This window comes from Pteropus medius, unplaced genomic scaffold, assembly GCF_902729225.1.
Source record: "Pteropus medius unplaced genomic scaffold, Ma_sr-lr_union100, whole genome shotgun sequence".
NCBI classification, from domain to species: domain Eukaryota; kingdom Metazoa; phylum Chordata; class Mammalia; order Chiroptera; family Pteropodidae; genus Pteropus; species Pteropus medius.
In genome coordinates this window covers 1,043,038-1,061,571 of record NW_024347788.1, presented here as the reverse complement: position 1 = coordinate 1,061,571, position 18,534 = coordinate 1,043,038, and the positions used below count along the sequence as shown (strand labels likewise).

The following is an 18,534-nucleotide window of genomic DNA, read 5'->3' as shown; positions in this document are numbered from 1 at the left end:
GGTTTCTGTAGTTACTTAGTGATTTTTAGACGTTGATAAGAAATTTTAATTCATGAATTAGTTGCTTAGACCTTTCTTAACCAGTGAAATTGAAATATTTTCCTTAATTCAAAACCAGTAGTGAATCTTAGCTTATTGCTTCCTGTTGAAATTCAGTGTAAGGAGGAGACTTCTTGCATGGAGTTGTTCTTCCTGCATTCTGTCTTTCTGTTGTCAGTCTAACGTAGGGGCCAAGGGCACAGACTCTGGAATCAGGCAGCCTGGAAGCACATCCTGATGACGACTTTGGATAAGTTATTTAAATTTTGCACCCCATTTTTCTTTATCTATGAAAAGAAGATAATAAGGGTACCTACTTCATATGGTTATGGTGAGAATTAAAATTGATAATCTTAAAGACACTTAGAACACTGCATAGCACAGATCACAATATTTCTTTGCTAAAAAGCTCTCAATAAATGTGACTATTGCCATTCTTCAGTGTCTCCTGTCTTCTAAGGCACATTTTAAAAAATAATTGTTGATATTTCTGAAATTAATACATTTTACTTAGTTTACATGGAATGTATTTTCCCCAAAAAGCTATCAAAAATAAAGAATTTTAGAAGAGGATATTGGGTGTATATCAATTTCTTAATGACGCTAGGAAAGTTGTTATTTTGATTTACATTTTCCTCAAACTTTTCTCCCAAAATTTTGGTCGATGTGGTTACCGCTACCTATTTACTGTAATATAGTTCATTTTGTAAGGTCATAATTAATCACGTTATATTTTCCCATAAGTATTTACTAAACAAAGAATTATAGTTTTCTGAAGCAGACTTAAAACTTCTCAATTTGTATGTGAGAGAGTTGATGGAGGCTCAAAACTTGCCCGAGGTTACCCAGTGGCAATTTTAGGACTAAACCTGTGTGTATTACAGTAGAGGATTATATCCATTTATCTTTCCATGTAGATAACTATATACATATTTATATTTAATCTGAACATCAGAGTCACGTAACAGTGTCATTGTCCTGCAAAGATGTTTTATGATCATTCATTTAAACACTTATGTGGATTTGGTGGAATCTAGTACAAATGACCAAGTGAAGATTTTAATTTTTTTTCTTTTAGTCCCTCATTCAGCAAATGTTATTTGAGAACCTACCACATGCCAGGAAGTGTTTTAAATGCTTAGGTTAAATCAATGAACAAATAGACAAAAGACCCCTGCCCTTATCAAGTTTATTTTATAGTAAGGGCAACAGACTATTAGCGTAATAACTATGTAAATTATAAGGTAGGATAGAAGTTGGTAAGTGCTATGGGGGAAAAAAGAAAACGTAGAGTCAGAGGGGAAATGGAGCGTGCTGGGCGTGCTGTTTGGGGAGGTGCAGTTTAAAATAGGACAGTCAGAAATTGAGAATTCTTTGAAATTCTTGGGTAGTTTACATTCTAGTAAGGACAGTAAATAATGTAAACATACTTAATAAGTAAATCATAGATTTCAGTTTTAAGTATAGTAGTTTGATTAGGCCTCAAAATGGTGAGATTTGAGCGAAGACTTGGAAGAGAATTAGCTCTTGGAAGAGAATTAGCTCTGTAGTTATCTGAGAGGCGTAGTTCAGGGAGAAGGGAAAGCAGTTGCAAAGGCTCAGAAGCAGGGGTATCTGTCTGTTTAAGGAATAGCAAGGCGACCAGTGGAAACAGAGCAAAGGGAAAAGAAGTAGAATATAAAGTGAAGAGCGATAATGGGGTTCTGCTTACATGGGGCCCTGTAAGGCATCTTAAAGACATTGACCTTTATTCAGGGAGATGTGAAGAGCCTTTGGAGGGTTTTCAGCTTAGCAGTAACACCAGCCGACCTACATTCTAAATGTCTAATTCTGGTTGCTGTGTACAGAACAGATTGTAGAGAAGGAAAGTTGGAATCAGACAAGATAGGAAATGATTGAAATAATCCAGGGAGAGAAAAATGATGGGAGCTCGAATGAAGATGGCAGCCGTGTAGGTGGTGCAGGGTAGTCAGATTCCGGAATTGGGAGAGCAGACTCATCGGAGTCTCTGAGAGATGGAATGTGGCACATGAGGGAAGGAGAGATGTCACGAATGACTCCAGGGGTTTTGCCCTGAGAAATCAGCTGGTTAGAGTCGCTCACCTTGAATTGGAGAAGACTGGGGCGGGACAAGCTGGAGAGGAGGAATATCTGGTGTTTCGTTTTGAACATGAAGTGCCTGTCAGATAGCCATGTGATAACATTTAATAGGCAGTGAGACAGAAGAATATAGTTGGAGAGCGAGCTTTGGCAGGGGTATATACATTTGAGAGTTGTAGTCATATAGATGATAGTCAGAATCATGAGGCCAAGCAAGATCACCGAAGGAATAAGTGCCAAGGGAGAAGAGAGAGGGGCGAGGAGTGAATGCATTCAAATTTCAGCCTTACAGGTTGGGTGAAAAAGTGGAGCCAGCCAAGGTGAGACAGGATCAAAACAAGAGAATGCAGAAATTATGCCATGGAGGAAGGAGTGTTGAACTTATCAAAAACTATTGACCAGTTATGAAAAATGTGGCCTGAGAATTAATGTGGGATTGGGAGGTCATTTATTCCCCGCACGTTATCCTTAATGTTCATGTAGACGATGGCAAGATAAAATACGTGGTGTTAAAGTGTGTGTGTGCACATGTCAGTGATGGGTTGGCATGGTGAAAGTCTATTCACGTTCTCCAACGATTATTTCAGTTATTTCAGTGAGAGAGTAAGCAAGGCCGATAGCAACAACAGGGGAGAGGATGCTGGAGGTTTGAGGAGTGAGGAAAATGTGTAAAATGATGGTCTAGGAGACGGAGAGCGAAGGGCCTAGGGAAATGCAGTGAGATTGCGAGGCCCTGAAAGGCCCACTTGAGTTTCGTGGCTGTGGTGAGCTCACAGGTGCCTAACTCCCATAACACGGGCAAGATGCCGTGGCTCATAAAAGACAAGGTCATTTACCTTATGGGTAACGTTCAAGTTGTGATGTTTCTAGATATTTATATTTTTAGTGAGTGACAACTGTTTTAAAGCAGTGAGGAGCAATTCTGAAAATGCCATTTATCCTATTCCTTAATCCATAAAATGGAAAGAAAATAATAAGGAAATGCATCCAGAAGTTGGGAATATTTCACTGGCACCAAAACAAAAAGCACTTTTGGAGTTACAGAATTTAAATTCCAGACATATATTTAATTTGGAACAGGTCAGGCTCCAGTCTTTTCAGATAACTATGTTCAAATATTTTAAGCAAAACAGTAATACTGCCACCTGGTACGAGTGTTTTCCGCCTGCCAGCTACTGAATTCATCACTAAGATTGTTGTCATTAATCCTGAGAGCATTGCAGTCAGGTAGCTTTTATCATCCCCAGTTTAAGCATGAGAAACTTGAAGCTCATGGAAGGAGGAAGTGACTTGCCTAAGAGCAGGAGCTAGGAAGTGGCTGAGCCAAAATTTAGTCCTAGCTTTGTCTAGCTCCAAAGCTACTGTTCTTAACTGTGCTGTATTGTCTCCCAGTCTAATAAACTTTGTGTCATATTAATATTAGTAATGACTATCAAGACAATCCAAATCTGTTCTGTGCTGGGGCTGCATAAACCGAAAACTGAATGAATCTAATAATACATCTTCGGTCTTTGAAGATGTTGTTTTAATTTTGATTTAAAGTAAATTTAAATATTTTGGTATATCAACTACCTATTAAATATATTTAATATAGTCTCCATTAGTGCTTATCGAACATCATTTTTCTGTTTTTCAGGTTCTATTTCTTAATATTTTTATCTGATTCAGAGTAACTTCCCAGTGTTATATAAATTTATATTTAGGATGTTTTCTTACTGTAATCATTTAAAAACATTTTAATATATTCATCATTATCTCTAATAAAAATCAAGTCTTGACTTCTTCCTCTTTTATTAGATCTATTAGAACCATAAAGATATTATGTATGTAATCAGATGTTTAATTTGATATTGTACAAGTAACAACTGTGGGATGCTTTTTAATCAAGAATTTATATCTTTCCAAACCAGTGTTCTTTGTGTTCTAGTCTTTTCACAGTAGTTTTGGTAAAACACAAATGAAATCAAATCAATTTTCAAATTTAATCACATATATAATTATTCAAATAAGTCAGGTAAAATAAGAAATATGGACTTTAAAATTTTTATACATATTGGTAAGACATAGTATATATAATTAATGCAAGTAATAACTTAGTAATGAGAGTTTCAATTCAGTGTTAAAGTTTAATTTATTCATTTACTTTCTAAGGTTATAGGATCATATTACTGGATTATGGACATAATGTAACTGATCCCTAGACAGGTTTAGTGCCATACTAAAGATAGCCTTGCCCTGTAGCTGGATTTTTTTGTACCCCAGGTCTCATGATATTAGTCAAGTATTTTACCCTAGAATCATTTTTCACACCTAATCTCCACAGTGCTTGTATTATTTTATTTTCTTCGAAATTGTTGTCTATTTAAGTTTATTCTGATGACTTGCCTTTGAGGCTTAAAACATTATAATTATGTAGTTATTTTATTGCCTTCCCTGGACTTATGGAAAGAAGAGATTATGGCTCGTAGGTATTTGTTTTAAAAAAATTAGGTAACATTTTTTTCTCTCATGTAAAGCATAACTAAGAAACTTTTAACTACTTCCATTTTGCTAGATATTTTTACTTGTAGCCTCGTCCTTAGAACCATTTTTAAATGCCATTTACTGACATCTCTTTTGTCTTTCTCTTATCTAAAGACCAAGACATTTGGAGGAGGAGGCGGTGGTGCTAGAAGTAATCTCAACATGAGTGCTGCCGGTAACCGCAATAAGGAAATTTTACAGAAGGAAAAGTCAGTCAAGTCGGAGGGGAAACACGAAGGTGTCTATAGAGAATTGGTAAGGCTAAAGAACCAACACAAAGTTGAAGTGTTCTTCCTTTATCGCCTTGAAGATTTTTTATTCTTTCTCACAATTACCACTGGCTTTGTTCAGTGTATTATGGGTAGATGATAAAACTCTAGGAAGGCGTTCATTAAGAATTGCAATTCACTCATGGAAAATTTGGATGATTTAAAAAATAATCTTTTAGAATAGATTGATAAAAAGTCATCAAACTAAATAGAAGACACTCAGTGGAAATTATATTCTAAAAGTTGATGCATCAAAAACACAGTTATCTGACCTTCCTTACCCTTTTCCACATCTTTTCTCAAATTTTGTCTAAAATGATTTTGTTTTGGTTTTTGGAAAATATATATTGAAACAAGCATATGTATATTATAGACTCAATGGCAAAATATACCTCGATTTTTAAGATAAATAAGAGGAATCGAACATATTTCTGATATGCTACAGTGTCCTCAGATATAACAGAACTGACAAAAATTCATTTTCCTCTACCTTCAGAGGTTGAATGACTGGACAATTTTGTCTGTAGTATACAGAATACTAAGACTAACTGAAATAATGGGGGTTTACTATCTTATAGCAAGCAATTCAGAAGTAGATGGTTATAAAGGCTGATGAATTCCTGTAACAATGTTAGCGCTCTGGTTGGCACTTCTGTGATTTCTTAGCTTTCTTCTCAGTGTTATGGGATTCTCCATGCATTAAATCTTCATGCAGAAAAATTCAAAGGCTGGAAAGAAAGGGGGCATTTCCCTGGGCATGGGTCTGTTTTATCAGATAAGAAAATATTTTCTGAAATCTCCAGCAAATTCCATTTATGTCACATGGACTAGAAATAGGTCACTGGCCAGAGCGAATGGGTTTATAACTATGGGGCTAGGCTTTCTTTTCCTTGAACATATGACCACCTCATTATTAAAAAAAAAAAAAGTTTTCAGGTACAGCCAGCTGAAAAAGACATCGCCCCTAACTCAAGAAGCTCTTAAACCTCTTGAGAGTAAATTGAGAACACTTGCCTAGGGCTATCTTGCTATAGAACACCAGCGACCTGCAGTTTAGGGTTGCTATGAGGGTTAAAAACATGTGAAAGGATTGACATCACAAAGACGGTGGAATAGAAAGCTCCAGAAATTTGCCCCTCCCCCAAAACAACTATTGAGCTGACAAGCACTATCCAAAGCAATTATTTCATAACCCTGGAGCCTAGTCAAACTCTTGCAACATCCAGAGTAGTGATCGATGGAGAAGAGGCTGGTCACAGCTGATCACAGAGATAATGGGACAAAGACTTCAGTGGTCACATACTACAGAAATATAGCTTTGCAGAGCAAGTTCGGAAGGTCACTAAATAAACTTACAAGTATGGTTTTATCAAGGTAACAACAGCAGTCTCTGAGGAGAGAGAATTTGACTTTCAAAATTACCACCATTTCAGTATTCAAAATGTCCAGTTCTCAACAAAAAAATTACAGAGCATAACAAAAAACAGGAAAGTATGACTTATTCATAGGAAAAAAGAAAAAGAAATTGACGGAAATCATCCCTGAAGAAGCCCAGGCATTGGACTTCCAAAATGAAGACTTAAACTGTCTTAACTATGCTGAAAGCTCTGAAGTGAACCATTGACAGGAGAACATTGTATGAACAGATAGGGAATATCAGTGAGGAGATAGAAATTATTTTAAAAAAACAATAAAATTTCTGGAGCTAAAAAATAGCTGAAATTAAAAAAAATATATTATTAGTTAAGTTCAACACCAGATATGAACAGGCAGAAGAAAGAATCAGTGAACTATAATATATGGCAGTTGAAATGACCCAGTCTAAGATGTGGAGAGAGAAAAGAATGAAGAAAAATAGAGCCTAAAAGGACTTATAGGGTACCATCAAATAAGATAAAGAGTCAGTTTCTCGTTAAAAATTATGGAGGCAGGAAAGTGGTGGGGTGATATACTGAAAATAATGAAAGGAAAAACTGTTAAGCTAGAATTCTATATCCAGGAGAACTGCCTTTCAAAAATGGAGACCATCAAAAGGATAATTTAAAATGCTGATGTGAGTTTGAATGTACATGAATTATTCCAATAACTACCAAATTCTTTTTGCAAGTTGGATGGTTTTCAGAAATTCCATTTTTAACAGTGGGAAGAAGACTTGATTGGAATGTCAGCTGATAAGTCCTTAAAATAACTTTTGATAATAGATGGTAGTGTAGGTTGAATTATGTGCTTTCCACAAGATATATTGATGTTCTCACCACCAGTACCTTAAAATGTGACTTTATTTGGAAACAGGGTCTTTATACTGTTGTCAAGTTAAAAAGAGGTCATTAGAGTGGGCCCTAATCCAATATCACCCTAATTCAATCTCTTTATAAAAAGAGAAAATTTATACAAGGAAACAGACCCATCTAGGGGAAAAATGTTCTGGAGACACATAGCAAGAGGGTGGTCATGTGTCCGGAGTGATAGATCTACAAGCCAGGGAATACCAAGGATTGCTAACTAACAAAAGGAGCTGAAAGAGGCAAGGAGGCTCTCCTCTAAAGCTGTTAAAGAGAGCAAGGCCCTGCCAACAGCTCAGTCGAGAGCGTGGTTAACTGCAAGTCAGGTCAATGAGAAAGCTGGAATAAGTTAAACCAAAGTCGGATATTATCTGATTATTAAAAGAGTTTTTAGTTAAGTTCTGTGTATGGGATAGTTTCTTTTATTATTATTATTATCAACTTCAAGTATATAGTACATTGGTTAGACATTTATATAGTTTATAAAACGATCTCCTTAATTGCTCCTTCTCTCTCTAGTTAATTAGATATTTATTTGGGAGATAATTAGGACAGGGAAGGGTTTGGAAGGTTTGATTACTTTTTATATTCAGTTAAGTTTTTGAATAAAATGGATGAATTATAGTTTTGATGTCCAGTCCTTTTTACTTTTACCTTAGCATATCTACAGCAGAGATGTAAATTTTTTCTTACGTGCCAATTCTGATCTATTAATAGTAGCTACTGTGCTTAGAAAGGATTCTGTGTTTGCAAGGACATGGTCAGTTTTTGGAAAAAAGTGCTCTGCTTTTATCAAAGTCTACATGGGCATCAGAGTGGCTGTCTAACATGCATGCCATGTACGTGCTCTCTTAAAGCCTACCCATCTTAACTCTTAGATGTACAAAAGTTACTTATGTATCCCTCAGCCAGCTGTGGTTCAAGAAATTTGTTCATGGGATACGTTCATATTACTTAAACAGTTGTTGAATTGTACTCAGGTCTAGATTTTGGGTTCTGGCATTTGTAAAGCAGATTTTTCTATTCGGAGTACAGTTTGTCAAACATCCCAGATAGTATTGCTAATGAATACAGAGCAGGATGTTGAAACAATAGAGGGTAGGAAAAAAAACAGAGCTACTGAGATGGTACAGTTTTGTTAGTATCATTTTATATTTTGCATTTTTGGAGAGGTGCTATGTAAAGTACATTTCCTGTCTAGAATGGAGAAGTATTAACCATGGAAATTTTTAATTAGCTACTTTTCATTGTGTCTGTATTTTCAAAAGTCTTTTCTGACATATCACAAAATTCCTTTTTGTTTTGCTTTGTTATGGTTTTGCATTTTTAATGGTACTTGTGAAGTCAGAGTACTCAGGGCACAGCCCTGCATATCATGCAATTCTTTCTTGACTATTGGTATGAAAAAAACAGCAAGTGAATGTTGTATGAATAGACATTTTTCTATAAGCATGAGATGCAATATTTAGTTAAAAAACAGTATATAGTTAAAAACATATACCTAGCTTAATTTATTGGCTCTCAGTAGCTTTTCTCTTAATTCCTTACAGGTTGATGAAAAGGCTCTGAAGCACATAACAGAAATGGGCTTTAGTAAGGAAGCATCAAGGCAAGCTCTTATGGACAATGGCAACAACTTAGAAGCAGCGCTGAACGTACTTCTTAACAGCAATAAGCAGAAACCTGTTACGGGTCCACCTCTGAGAGGTATAACTCATTAAGCAGTGTGCCAGATATTATTGTTTGCTTTTCAGTGTAATATGTGTTGTTGGCAGAGGCTGAGTTTTATTGCTGTGGAAACTATAACTTCCTTTACCATTGTGTTAAGCAGAAGAAACACCAGTTTTGAACTAATCATTGCATAGTCAAACATACGTGATTTTTCAAGTTCTAATCCTATAATCTTTTAAAAACTAGTTTAAAAAATTTTATGAAAATGATTTTTTCTTCAAAAGATAATTTACATGAAAAAATTAAAATAGATCATTTAGAGGATTAAAAGTACTAGTTAATACAATCATTTAAAAACTTTTATTATAAAAGGTATAGAATATACAGAAAAATCTGAAAAGAAATATATACAGAATCCTACTTAAGATGTCTGCGGATTATATTTTTTTGTATTTTCTTATTTTGTTTTTGCATGTATCATATGTGTGTCTTGCTTTACTTCTTAAGGTAAAGGAAAAGGCAGGGGGCGGATAAGATCTGAAGATGAAGAGGAACTGGGAAGTGCAAGGCCATCAGCACCAAGCACATTATTTGATTTTTTGGAATCTAAAATGGGGACTTTGAGCGTGGAAGGTAGGCTAACTTAAAGTAGATTTTTTTCTTAAAAGACCAAGGTTTATTAGTAATTATACAGAAAGGTTTAATAGAGCAAGTAACAATATGAACCTCTGTTCTGGGTATTTATAAATTTATTTAAGTAGAGATTTTTCTATTGGACAAAAGCGCAGAAGAAAATTTAGTTACTTTCCAAAAATACTAAATAGCAGCTTACTTTTCTCTCTAACTATATGATGAGTAATAATGCCAAACTCTTTCCCCACAACCTTACTAGATGACTGATTCAGCTGTGAAAATAAGTAGTTATGTTGGAGAAGTTATATAATCTTATATAATTTATTTCAATTGTGAAATTGGTCTATCTCTCCTTTTTCCACATATTATATATTATATCAAAATAGTCCCCCAGTGAGTGAATAAGCTCCTACAATGTGATATATTTCTTAATATGATATACTCTAATGATTAACATAAATATTGAAAAGAGAAATAAGTATGTGTATCTTTTTTTCTAAACTGGAATATAGTAAATGTTTCTAAAATAGTAAGTTTTCAAATACGATTCCAAAACTTTAGGGAAATATACTTTTAAATTTAGTTTTTACTTTTAGATATATTTTGAGTCAAACTAAAGCTCAGAAATAAAATGCGTTATGACAAATTTGAAATGTCCAGATATCACAAAAATAACTTATTTGCTAGATTACATAGAAAAGGCAGTGCATTATTTGAGAAAACAAATGTTTGATGTGGACAAGATTTATAAGCAGACACATGTAAGAGCAGTATTTTCTTGGTTATAAAGCATGATGTATTGGTTTTCTATTGTTGTTTAACAAATTACAACAAAATTACTAGCTTAAAACAACACAGATTTATTTATTTCATCATTCCTGTGGGTCAAGAATCCAGGCACAGCTTAATTAAGGCCTTTGCTCAGAGTCTCACATACTGAAATCGATATTTCAATTGGGTTATGAACATGCTGGAAGCTTGAGGTCCTCTTACAACTTCACTGGTTGTTAGCAAAACTTGGTTCCAAAATTCAATTTTTTGTGTAAGTAGGACTCAGGTCCCCATTTTCTTGCCTGAAGTTACCTGGGAGTTTTGTCTATTGCTAAAGCCCTCACATCCTTGCCTTGTGACCCGCCCCGTAGGTAATTCACAGCAGGTTCGTGTGCTTCTGCAAGGCCAGCAAGATCTCAGCCGCTTCTTCAGATCTTCGACTTCTTGACATTTTTGTCCCAACCTCCCTTCGTAGTATCCCAGTCGGAGCTCCTTCAATTTCCTTTTAGCCTTCTGTCTCCCTGCATTTGCTTTTGACTCTCAGAGTATCTCTTAAATCATAATGAGGTTGAGACTGAGAAGTGTAATTCCGCTGTGACCCGTGGACCTATAAATGCTTTAGTTCTCACAGAATGCATCCTATACCAAAAAAATGAAGTAATGTTAGCATTCTCCTTGAAAAAAGGTATCAAAGTTAACTAAGATGTATGAAGAGAATAATACACTCAAAACTGCATATCAGTGTTCGAGAGATTTACTTCTGTGGAGACAGAAATTTATGAACACATCTGTTAATAGTGGGTATTATTTTAGTCGAATATGTTATATTTATGTTACTATTGTTAATATGACAGAGTCAGCTAGAAAGTCAGCTATAATGTGAGAAAAATATGAACATTGTAATAGTCTTCTAGACCCCTGATTTTCACAGGGACTATCTAGCCTATGACCTTCATAAATTCCCAAACTCAAGAAATTAAAGATATTTCTAATACTTGTACAGGCTTTTAAATTTTAAACACATTCACATGTTCCTGTGATCATCCTAATCCCAGAAATTACCTCCTCCTCTCTCGCCCAACTTAGAGTTTTCTGTTTTACTCGATGACCACAATTCTCAGAGAAGCAAATGTTTATTCTTTTCTAAAAGCACTGTGCAGGAATGCCAGCCAGCCAAGAAGGGTTCCTGGAGGAGGTTGCATTTAGACAAGTACCAGGAAGGGTACCAGGGGAAAGGCAGACCGAGTAGAGGGAGCTCTGGATGTCCAGGCTTGGAGGCATCAGAACATCAGTTCCCTGTGCCTGTGCGGGCACGGGAGAGGTGGAAATAGAAGGCCAGACATAGAAATGTCAGGTTAGACACAGATCAAGAAGATTGTGTCCTAAGGAGTTTTTATTTTATCCAAATGGTAATGCAAAGCCATGAAAGAGGTTTTGGCATGAGAGCAGTGAGGTTTGTTTGGTGCTCTCAGAAAATAATTTCTCAGCTGGTAAGGTGGAAATGGGATTGAGACTAAAGGGAAATTACAGTTCTGTGGTGTCATGAGTAATTATTCATGCTATAAATGTAAAACAAAGAGTGCTGTCATTTCTTTATTTTTACTTTTAAAAACTTTCATCAGAGGTAATTGATCATTACATCTACTCCTCTTAGAGATTTTCTCTTATTTTTTTAAACTGTATCTTTAAATTGGAATCAAACATAATCCTAGTTGACATTTTTATCAATTTTTTTAAAAAGAAATGAGGTTGGATTATATTGTTTTATGAGTAATCAGTGTTTCATGTGGTATGTAATGACTTGGTGTCAATTTGGGAATATTCAGTGGATCATTTTGTGATGGGGTTATGTTCCAACAGCCTCTTTTCTATAAATTTTTTTGAATTCGATTTTATTTTTAGATATTATAATTGGTAGCTAGATTATCAGGCCATCTCTAAAAGGTCAGTTTTTATGTCATCATATACCATAAGTTTATCAAGATATCGCTTCAGTAATGCATAACTACCATTTAAAACAGTGCCCACTGGGAATATGTATTGTAAGTTTCAACTTGGACAGGAGTAGGTTTGATTCTTTCCATTATCGTGGAAGAAATCTGGGCTGGCCAGAGATGGAGAAAGGGATGCCTTGAAACAGTAACTTCACTGCTTCAACTTTCTACATCTAAATAAATCCAGGGTGACCTTAGTTTGTTCTGAATGAAGATTAAAGGCATTGTGAGAAAAGTGGACAGAATAACTCTCTTAATTGTTCTCTTCTACTATCCCCTTGTTTATGTAGCTTGTTTTGTAAATTGTGTTTTGTTTCCTTATATTTCGTGTCAAAACTTTAGAAAATAGAATTGAGAATATGCCCCAGTTATATACAGAGTAAACACTTAGATAAATATAAACACAATTCAAATAGAGATATTTTTTTATGAAAAAGATAAGATTTAAATTAAACAAATTTAGGAACTAGGAGCTCAACCACCATTCGTGAATGTTGGACATGGTCAGGGTTATCGAGTTTCCCTTTCTAGGACCCAGTCCCATCTCCCACTTTCCCCCTTTTATTTCTGAGTTCATGGAGTTCTGTAAGCCCTCAAGAAGCATGATTATCTGATGCTCTGTGTTCTGGGCTTCTTGGTAATCATTGAGAAGAGCACTCCTTAGCTAGTTGCTTCTGTATCCTTTCTGCTTTCAAACTTGCCAGCTTATTTCTTTCTTGTAGGATTTCCTGAAGGCGGTAAGCAAGAAGTAACCAACACTTTCCATCATCTCACATTTTCATACCAAGTTCTCTAAAAGCGTCGGGTCGGCCTCATCAGTTAGATGGTCTCAGTTCCAAGGCAGCAGGGTTAACTGCACAATGAGAAGTGACAGCGATTAGGGGGTGAGGAGACTTTCATTACCCTGCATCTCTCTTTTACTAAACATGTTTCACATATTAAGTTCTGTCACTTGTATCATCCTACTTGCTCATATAGCTGGAAAGTCTCTGTCTCAGAATTCTGCTTTTTTGTGTGTTGATAGACTGCCTTCACATGGTAGCAAAGATTGCCTTGGTAGCTTCAGGCATAGCATCAGGCCAACATATAAGGTGGCATAATGACATATAAAGATATGCAGGTAAAAGGACTTATCTCAATTTTGCAAGCACATTTTTCTAGGAAGATGTAAATACCTTTTATCATATAATTATTGATTCCCCAAGCTCACCTGAGTCCCACTGGGTTTTGGCTTTAGCATGTGGGCAGTGGCCGGAACAGAAGCCCAAAGAAACTTGGAGAAAAGAGCATTACAGCTATTGGTGTTAAATCTCCATCCATAATATGGGATAAAAGGTAATAAAAAATATTTCTCAGGAACAAGCAAATGGTCCTTATACCTAGGAGATCAGATGGAAGAAGACTGTCCATCTCCTTACATCTGTATCTGCCCCCTTCTTAGGAAGCACAGGCGTCTTAATTGATTCCGTGAGGATTGTACGCAAAGAGGAAGGAGTAGTTCCCAGTACTACTTCTTCCCTCAAAGTGGGGTTCTGTTACCAGAAGGAGGGGAGAATGGGATAGGGTCCTGGGGCAGGTAAATACAGCTGATTCTACCACTATCCTAACTCACAGTTCTTGTATTTACTAGTTGTTTTGGGGCAAGTTACAGAATCTCTTAAATTTTAATTTCTTTATTGGGAAATTGGGAAATAGTAATAGCACCTAAGTTACAGGGCTACTGAGAAGATTGAACTAGATAATGCATATAAAATGCTAAGCACAGTGCTCGACACATAGGCCGCCACCGCCACCGCCACCACCACCATCACCATCATCATCATCATTAGCAGTAGAAGTAGCAACAGCATCCTCCACTGTCATCTCCATCCCCACTACCTCATTTCAGGTCCTCAACCCCCCACTGACTCTTTGTGGAACTCTGTCATTCTATCCTCCATATTGCTGTCAGTAATCTTTCAAAATGCAAATTTGATCCTACTACCCCCTTGCTTAACATAATCCATTGACTCTTCTTAGTGGCGGAATAAAATACAGACTATACTATCTACACTGTTTTTATGGAGTTCCATTACTCTTTCCTGTGGATTTTGTCAGAGATAGTATTTGGTTAACAGTACTGCATAATTTCAAATTCTACATAATATTCCAATGTAAATAATATATTTAGATGTTGGCAGATAAAGTAGTAATGGTTGATAGGTAATTCACATGAAGATACAGGCTTCTGATAGTCGTTAGAAGATGTCTCTTTTGTTTTTGTTTCATTTTCTTTTAAACAACTTTCAAGTCAGTTTTAATAGTTTGGTTTATGGATTTATAGTTAGCATTTTGAAAACTGAATAGGGACTGCAGGAAGGAAATGCGATATAACAGCAATAGCTTAATTGGAGAGGCAGGAAACTGGTCAAGGAGAGAGAGAATATGTATGTGTTAGGCCAGATGTTCTTGTAAAGCATTTCCTCGAGAAAAGATCATCCAGGTATTGACTGTGGTGTGTATTTACATCTAATTGCATCAAACAGCATTGCTCCTCGTTTCCCTGTGCAGCCGATTGATGGAAATCGATGGCGGAGTGCCTGTTGGGAAGCCAGGGATTAATGGCTGCTGTGTGAGTAGTCATAAGCTGTCAGCACAACAGAGAGAACATGTAGTATCTACACACTACCTGCCACTTTCTCTCTCCTCCTCTCCAACCCAGTGGCCTTCCCAGTCCTTGACTTTTTTTCTTAGAGGACTGATTCCTTCCTATCATTCCATTCTTATTAAAGTGCAGATTTACCCCAGAATTCTAGATAGTGCTTTAAGCTTCACTAGAATTGTTTCCAGTTCTGTTCTGTGGATTTGTCACCTAAACAGTGAATAGTCTATGCCAGGGCTGCTTAGTGTCTGGTCACGAATACGTACAGATCAGGATGGAAATTGAGAATAAGTGTTCAGAAACTCTGTTAGCAGTTTGACAGTGCCTCAATATATGTTACTGCATTTTATAAAATAATAGTCAACAGTTGGAAATTAAAATCAGAACCAACAACTACAACAAAACCCTTGGTCCTTTGCTAGAGTTAGTTTGAAATTCTCTGGTCTATGTCATTATGACGTTGGGGTCCCTTGATTTGCAAGCATTCTGACAACATAGCACCTGACATTTTATTTGTGTCAGGGCAGTGAGGCCAAGTAGTTTAAAGATAAACAAAACACCAGGTGGGAAGTAAAAATACGCTACGTGCTGCACATGTAATGTCCTAATTATGAATGTAAATTTAATAGTTATTTGAATTTGCTAATTAATTATGTATAGAAAATTATATGTGGACTTAAGGAACTTTAGTGAAAAAAAATTTTTTTTAAATCTTCACTGACTTTTATTATCTATCTATCTATCTATCTATTTATTTATTTATTTATTTATTTATTTATTTATTTATTTAGGCGAGGCAACCTTTGGTTGACCTCATAGATTGCAAGGACCTTGTCAATTTACAATCCCTTATTTTTTTATTTTTTACACCTACAGCACCTGGTCTTCCTAGGTGGTCTCCCATCTAAGTACTAACCAGGCCCGACCCAGCTTAGCTTCCGAGATCAGATGGGATCGGGCTTTTTCAGGGCATGGCTATAGATGAAAAATTTTAAAAGTAACATATAGAGACTTAAATTAGCTTATAAATTTGAAATATACTTTTTAAAGCATGTCTTAGAGCAAAAGAGCAGTATAAAGGTAGAAACCAAGAACGCAGTTAATTAATTTTTTTATCCAGTATTATAGCAGTGTATTTTTTTCTGTTGCATAGGTGTTCCTTGATAAAATAAAAAAAATAAAAATACAGAAACAAATAAAAGAAAAGGAAACAGCTTATAATCTCATCACTATATTCTGTTTTCATTCTTATTTATGAGATCATATTTACATCACCTGCTTTTGGCCCTAACAATATAATATAACCACATTTCTGTGTAATTATATATTTCTCTCAGCATCATCAATTGTTACTCCATTTATGTTGTTAGTAATTTGAAAGTTGTTTCCAAATTTTGTTATAACAACCTTTAAAATATTTTTTATTTAAATTATTTACATATTGATGATAATTTTTTTCAGATTAATGTATAGAAGGTAGGTTACTTGTCATACATATTTTTAAGATTTGTTAACTATGCTATCAGTTTTGATACATACTTAATATTCTCGGGTTTTTAGATATATAGAAGATGGATATAGCTTTTCTCAGAATACTAGAACATGAGCCTCTTTTTCATTTTTGCCATTCTTCTATTTCCCTCCTCAATTAAGTGTCCATTCATTTCAAACATTTATTGACCATAAAATAAAGTAATAGGTGCTATTTATTGAGCATCTGCTATATGCCAGGAACTGTGCTAGGTGCTGTGCATACAAATAAATCATTTAATCATCTACAAATGCAAAATATATGTTGTTATTTTCATTTAACCAATAAAAAGATTTGAAGAGATAAAACATCTTACCCATAAGAAGAAAAGAATTTGGATCTTTGTCTATCTGATTCCCAACTCAGAATTCTTTCTACCATGATGCATTTCTAAGCACCTATTAGTTTTTTTGTGGTGTAGGGGAGCAGAAGAGCAATCAAGAGTTTAATTTTAAGATACTTTAAGTTTTAAAAATCAGAGGTATCAGGCAGGCATTTGAAGATCAAGGAGACACGTAGGAGCCAGCCAAAGACCCAGACAGCTGCCGAGGAAGCAGGAAGAGCATGAGAGAAAGCTGAGGGATAAGGATGGGAAGTTTCTGTTGGGTTTTTATGCAGCATCAGGAGGGTGCTGGTGAATCTGTAACAGCTGTTTCTGGGAGAAGAGATGAGAGGGGTGCCCTGATTTTTAGCTTTTGCTCATGTCTGCAGTGTAAATGTTCCCACCATGGCTGATTTCCAGCTATCAACATTTTAACATCTAGCCAATTTTCTGACAATTTAATGGTCAGCTCTTGTACAATGTTCAAGCTAGCTGCAGCATACCACTGATTGAGGACCTTGACAAAAATAGTGTCAGTGAAGTGGTGGGGCTAGAAGACAAACTGAAAGATATCCAGTATAGATAAATGTTATATGGACATTATAATGATTATTTTGAAGAGAGTGGTAAGAAAGAACATATTTAATATAGCAGGGAAACATTATGCTGTAGTCGTGGAGTGATGAGTGATTTCTCTTCCTGCCTATTATATCATGTTTTTTAAAGGTTGTATTTTATTTTTATTATATATTTTAAAAAATTATTATTTAATAACCACATGTATTTATATGTACCTGATGGGAATGAGACATAGTCCCTGGTTTAATGCTTTGTAATCTTAAGTCAGAATTCCTGCAGAATAAATTTAAAGAGGAAATAATTTTTAAAGGAAACAAGAATATAAATTTTGAGCTGATAGGCAAATTTCTATAGCCAATGAGTTTTGCGATCATTAAAAAATATACACAATATTTAAAGGTATTTTACACAATAAGCCCTGATTCGTATAATTAAGATTACTTGAGAATTTTGAGTTAAAAAAATATGTATAAACTGGCTTAAATATAGACATAGGAATATTAAAAAGCATTATGCTTCTGTGATAATGTGAATTCATGTACTAATCAGATAACACCATCATTTTGTCACAAATATCTTTAATGATTTGTTTCTGTTTTGCTTTACTTGTTGAGTGAGTGCTCAGCAGCGATTTCAGCTATTCTGCTTGAATTAGCTTGTACATCAGGAGACAACCTGTTGTACCATGACACTGTAACTTTTAAAAAATAGTATGTGAGCCCAGAAATGGACCTTCCTTTGGTTTTTCTTTTTTAAATTCGTTTTTATTTTTCTGCCCCTTAAAGTGGCTTCAGATTTCACTAGCATGTGTTGGCTTCAAATTGCAAGAGTTTTGCTCTAGTTTTTTGTGAAATGTGCAGAACACATGTTGCAAAGATAATGTTGAATCTAAATGATTATGCTCATGATCCTGAAAAATATTAGTCAGCTTGGAATAAAAGATCACAGAAGTTAAGTTTAATTTTTTGCACTTGACTAATGCTTCTTATATGACAATTTCAATAGTTCTACCATATCATCCTTTTTAGTTTTACAAGTTCGATAATAAATTCCAGTTCTGTATGTTTAGTTGATTTTTCCAGTATTTTTTCTTCACTAAACATTAATATTTGAGTTAAAGTAAAAATAACATGAAGTTATTCTTTTTAAATGGTCTTTTACTCACAAGTTTAGTGTCTC

General features: G+C 35.3%; 1 protein-coding gene and 1 pseudogene across 6 annotated transcripts in view; one reads left to right on the top strand and one right to left on the bottom strand.

Annotated features, from left to right (window-relative positions):
• Positions 1–18,534, top strand: part of TDRD3 (tudor domain containing 3) — a 134,621-nt gene that overhangs the window by 68,966 nt on the left and 47,121 nt on the right. For all 6 annotated transcript variants that reach the window (XM_039877168.1, XM_039877163.1, XM_039877162.1 and 3 more), the window contains exons 8-10: positions 4,777–4,917; positions 8,764–8,920; positions 9,392–9,517. In XM_039877168.1, the coding sequence (XP_039733102.1) occupies positions 4,777–4,917; positions 8,764–8,920; positions 9,392–9,517 (424 nt within the window). The remainder of the gene's footprint in view (positions 1–4,776; positions 4,918–8,763; positions 8,921–9,391; positions 9,518–18,534) is intronic.
• LOC120614587 (uncharacterized) lies at positions 15,791–15,906 on the bottom strand (annotated as a pseudogene).